General features: G+C 51.8%; 1 protein-coding gene across 1 annotated transcript; it reads left to right on the forward strand.

The window, feature by feature from the left end:
* Positions 1–2,683: 2,683 nt before the first annotated feature.
* On the forward strand, positions 2,684–4,160 carry LOC119335453. Its single transcript, XM_037607584.1, has one exon. The coding sequence runs from the start codon at positions 2,848–2,850 to the stop codon at positions 3,967–3,969; it is 1,122 nt and encodes a 373-aa protein (XP_037463481.1). The 5' UTR covers positions 2,684–2,847; the 3' UTR covers positions 3,970–4,160.
* Positions 4,161–5,089: the final 929 nt, after the last annotated feature.

Genomic DNA, 5,089 nt, shown 5'->3' on the forward strand with positions numbered 1-5,089 from the left:
GAACGCGTCTTCCGTGCGCTCAGAGCTCCCCGTAGTAGATGTCCCCGCGCCGATGTTGATTGTAGTTGAAGGTCCTGTAATAAAAAAACAGATACGAGCGTAAGATTTTGCTTGAATGGCATGTTTACCGTAATGGAGTACAGCAACTGCATGTGATTTGGCATGACATCATTCACACAGCAAGCCGTGAGTCTGCATATGGACATGCATGGCAACTGTAGTTCTTCAGTCATGGCAGCTACAGTCCAACAAACATGGCAACTACTGTTGCCAATGCATGGCAACCGGCTTCTTTCAGTACCAAAACTTGGATTCTATATCCATGGCAGCCGCAGTCCAACATACATGGCAACTACTGCTGCCAATACATGGCACCCAGTATATTCTAGCATCAAAACTTGCATTCTAGGCTTGAGCTCACTAGGCAAATGCGATCAATCATTAGTGTTGCACACACTCTTTTAGCAATTGGCAAATCCCGAAGACAATATATGACTCTTTGCACATGACCACTTGGTAGCATTTTCTGTTTGTTTTTTCCACCACCACCGTTACAAATCTTCTTTTTCTCACATGCTAAACAAATGCAGTACTGCTTTCTGGTTCAAATTTTTCTTACCTTGTTGTGCCGCATGTGCCGATCTTGTGTGGTCTGTCATTCCAATTTGATGTGCTCTATCTGCAATAGCGTTGTCCTGCAACTGTGAAGCTTGCCATGAGACGTTTGCCGATGTAGTCCCACCGTAACAACCTGTGATCATGGTAGCAGTTCGTCACTGCATGGCAACTGTAGTTTCTTCAATATGGCACATGTAGTAGTCCAACCATGCCACACAGATTTGTTCACACTTGTCATCCACGGTTGGTTAGACATTGCAATCACATTTGATCATACATGGCAACTGCAGTTGTCCAGGCATGGCAACTGCAGTTGTCAAGGCATGGCAACTGTAGATGTCCAGGCATGGCAACTCCAGCTGCCAGCTTTGTTCCTTCTCCTAATTCACCGTTCGCAACTTCACTTTTATTTACTCACCTGTGTATGACGTCGATGGCAGGTACATGGTTGCCGCATGATGCCACGTGCCGCATGAAGGTCCTACATTTTTCCGATATAACTCGTGAGTCTTTTGCCATCCTTTGCCAGTTTAATTTTCATGTCCACACCAGTATGTTTGTTTTTCGTATGCGTTACCTTGATTTTTCACATTAGCTAGTTGAAGTTGGTTGCCCATACATTTGTCAGTGTTAGCGCCCTGTGACTGAACTTGCCATGGTGCCCCCCTGAATGTGTTTTGGTCATAAGAACCTGCGAAAAATGACATGGTAGGACATAAGCAGAATGTCATCTTTATCGTCGCGAACATGGCAAATGTTCTTTTCTTTGTTATCATGCATCGTACCGATGCATGCGTACTGCTCTAGTAGTGGCAGCAACGGCCCTGCAGAAATGAGTTGACTATACTCTGCTGCATCCCAAGGGGGCGTTTCTGGCCTTTGAGAAACCCAAGGATCGGTGCCGTTTTCGTGATTCATTCTTCCGCGTTTTGTTTCTGTCAATGTGTTCTTAGTCACTGCATGAACAAGAGCGCATCAACAATCCGCAAAAAATGCATTTTTTGATGTTTGCACGTAGAAGATAACACGGCAATCTTATCACATTTTCTGCGTAGGCAACCAACGCATCATGGCAAGTAGGACATGCACATCCACTCTCTTTTCTGAAATCTGGGTGCCAGCTATCATTTTGAAGCGATGGCAACAGCCACTAAAATAGGATGGCAAGCAACAGGTTAACATGGTGGCAGTTGACGGCAACGATAGGCGGCAACTGATGTTAGACACAAGTGGCAATAATTTTTCCTACCCCCTATGCCAAATTCTCTTTTTCTCTCCCTTTTTTAGGGATTCCTACGCATCCTTCATTACCAACTACTTGCACCAAGCCAACCGAAAACCTTAGCTCAACTCTAGCGTAGTACATGGCAGATCTGGCGTATGCTGGTTCGCAAATGCGAATACACACAAATCCGTGTGGTGTTTTGCCCCGATAGCGTGGATCCAGTCGCCATCTTCGTTGGCAAATTTGCAATTTCTAATTTCTGGCCAGAAGAAGGACGAGAAACAGTAGGAGATCGGAGATTCACCTGCTTTTAGTTGGTCGTCTTGGGAGGGCGGGGTTGGAGTGGGGGTGGGGGGTGGTTAGAGGTGGGAAGGCGCTATGGATCTGCTCTGGTTGCCATGGCAACCAGAGAAGGACGGCGATGGAGGTAGGGGATCGAGAGGTGGGAGACGATGACGGCAGTTCGGACAGGGGATCGAAAGGAGGCCGGGACGGCTGGGTCGTGCGGGCAGTGCGGTCGTCTGGCCCGGACGTGTGGGCGATTTTGCCATACACCGGACGTGCGAGCTGTGGCTGCGCGCGCCGGACGCAGTCGTGCGGGCGGGTTCTTCTCCATGCCACACGAGACGTGCGGCACAACCACCCGATACACCATACATGTGGCAGTTATCGGCGTCCAAAATCAAACCTCACAGGGAGCACCAGACGAAAAAAATAAACGAAAGTGGGGGACGAAAAAAAATCATAAAGACTATCCTACCAACATTAAGAGTAGAGATAAGTATAACCGGCACGGAAGCACTCGAGTCACTCGAGTGGATTTTTATTCGAGTTGATATCGACGCACCCCTTTATTGCCCAAGTAGTGAAAAGAAAAGGCCGAATCAAACCAATTAGAAACCGTATCAAACGATTACTGTGCCTCGATAAAACAGCTGGAAACCCGATAATAGACCAGGCACGCCGAACTGAAAAAACAGAAGAGGAGAGAAAGAGGCTTTGCGATGGCCGCCGGCTGGTCCTCCCTCCCCGCCGATCTTCTCAGTGAGATCTCGGGCCGCCTGATCACCGACGCAGACCAGCTCCACGCCCACCAGGTATGCGCCCACTGGCGAGCCTCAATTTCTCCTCCGGCCGCCTACCGCCCGTGGGTCGTCGCCGCCCGACAGGCCCCGGACGAACTGAGCCCAGTCGGCGAGTACTCCCTCCAGCTCCCTCGCGGCGTCCCGGGCGTCGACTTCAAGGCGGCCCCACCCGGTCTCCCGTACTGCTGCGGCACGCCCCGCGGCTGGCTCGCCCTTGCGGACGACGTCCGGTCCCCCACGCGGCTCGTGCTGTGGGAGCCCCACTCCGGCACCGAGATCCCGCTTCCATGCCTGTGCCCGGTCGTCCAGGTCTTCCTCTCCGGCGACCCGCTCGAGTCGTCGCACTGGATGGCCGTCGCGACCCAGCTCAGACGGCCCCGGGCGCATATCCTCTTCTTCTGGCGGCCCGGGGACGCCGCCTGGAGCGGCCCGGCCGCGGTTCCTTGCGCGAAACTCCACAGCGTCGAATTCCATGAGGGGAACATATACTGCATAGACCGCATGTCTAACGTGTCCATCTACGATCTCAAGCTCGGCACGGCGTCCCCTCCCGTGCTCCTCCGGTGCTTCGGCATGTGCCCTAGTCAGGCGTCGGAGTCGTTGGAGACCCGCAAGTATTGGAAGGACTGCGTGCGTGCGGTGCACGTCGTGGCCTGCCGCGGCGAGCTCCTGCTCGTGCTGCTGTTCCACGGCCGCCGCCCGTCGCTCATGGAAGTCTACAGGCCGGCGTGGACGCCCGCTGAATGGCCCTTCCAGGTCGGTGAGAGGGTGACTGACCTCGGGGGCTACGCGCTCTTCCTCGGCTGCAGCGACGCCGTTGCGCTGTCTGCCAAGGAGTACCCGGCGATCAGGGGGAACTGCGTTTACTACCTGGTGCACAACCTCCCCAAGTACAGGAAGCATTGGGCAATGGTGTATGATCTGGGGACGGGTGATGTGGACGATATACCTTACCCCGAGGTGCACAAGCAGGAGAATGGCTGCTGGCCATATTCTTGGTTTTGTCCTCGAAGGCCCTTCCTGAAGAAGCAGGTAGTTTAAGCAGTAAGCACAGACTTCAAAATTAATCTTTTCTTGACGAAATTCCCGTTGTAACTGTTTTAATCACAGAATTTCGTTACGAAATTCCTATTGTATAACTGTTAAGACCGCAGGATTTCCTAGTAAAAACCACTAAATTATACTGTATCAAAACTGTTAGAGCACATCTTCCGTTGGATTTTTGACCGTTGGATCAGCATTGTCTGAGATTTGTGCTCTTTGACTATTTGTCTCCAAATAATAGGCTCGATGAAAGCTGATTTGCTGATCAAAATTGTTACTCTAATCCCGAGCACAAATGCACCCTCATTTAAAGACATTATAACTGAGCACTATTGGAGCCCTCTCATGCCATTATCGTTTTTGGCCATCAGATGTCAAGTTGTGGGTGTTTTTGGCGGTTGGATTTCCCTCTAATCCCGTCCAGCCTTCCTCTGCTGTGCAAATCGGGCTCCATGGGCTGGGTCGCTTCTCCCATAACAAAATCCACGATCTCCTGTTAACCGGGCCTGATGGGCCTTCGGTTTGTCGCAATCGCTTTCCCCCGTCACAACTTTGGAAGGGTGAAAAAAAAATCGTCGAGGGCACACACTCTCTACTCCCATGTGGCGTTATGTGGTGCGGCTCGTTTGGAGCGGAAGAGGAACTTGCTCCATCGAGAGGAGTTGAGACAGTCGATCGCTTCTCTCGAGGAAAAAGAAGTGAGTCGCGGGGTCGCGTGGTTACTGGTGAGAGGCGAGTGTTAGCGATGTGGTTCGCGCAGTTACTGGTCGCGGACCGAGACCATGCGGCCGTGTTGGTCCGAGCCTCCCGACGTGCATGCAGATGCAGGTAGGTGAAGCGGAGGGTGAAACTGACTCGCTATAGTTGAAGCATTGAAGGAGGCAATGAATTTTCAGTTCTAGGGAGTAGGGAGCATTCACTGCGAGCGAGCGATGTGCGCCACTCACGGGCGGCGACTAATGGAGGTGTGCCTTTTCCCCAACCTACAACCGCTTCAGTTCCTGCGCTCACATATAGCTTCGTCTCCTGGTGCTCTCCCTCATCCTTCCTGCTCCAGCAAACGGATTGCCTATCACGGGAGAGTGAGAGTTTTTTTTGAAAGACCCAGCAATTGCTG

The sequence above is a fragment of the Triticum dicoccoides genome, chromosome 1B, assembly GCF_002162155.2.
Source record: "Triticum dicoccoides isolate Atlit2015 ecotype Zavitan chromosome 1B, WEW_v2.0, whole genome shotgun sequence".
NCBI lineage: Eukaryota > Viridiplantae > Streptophyta > Magnoliopsida > Poales > Poaceae > Triticum > Triticum dicoccoides.

Bases quoted from the DNA above. Each gene is read 5' to 3' on its own strand.
- LOC119335453 (XM_037607584.1), top strand. From the start codon at position 2,848: ATGGCCGCCGGCTGGTCCTCCCTCCCCGCCGATCTTCTCAGTGAGATC.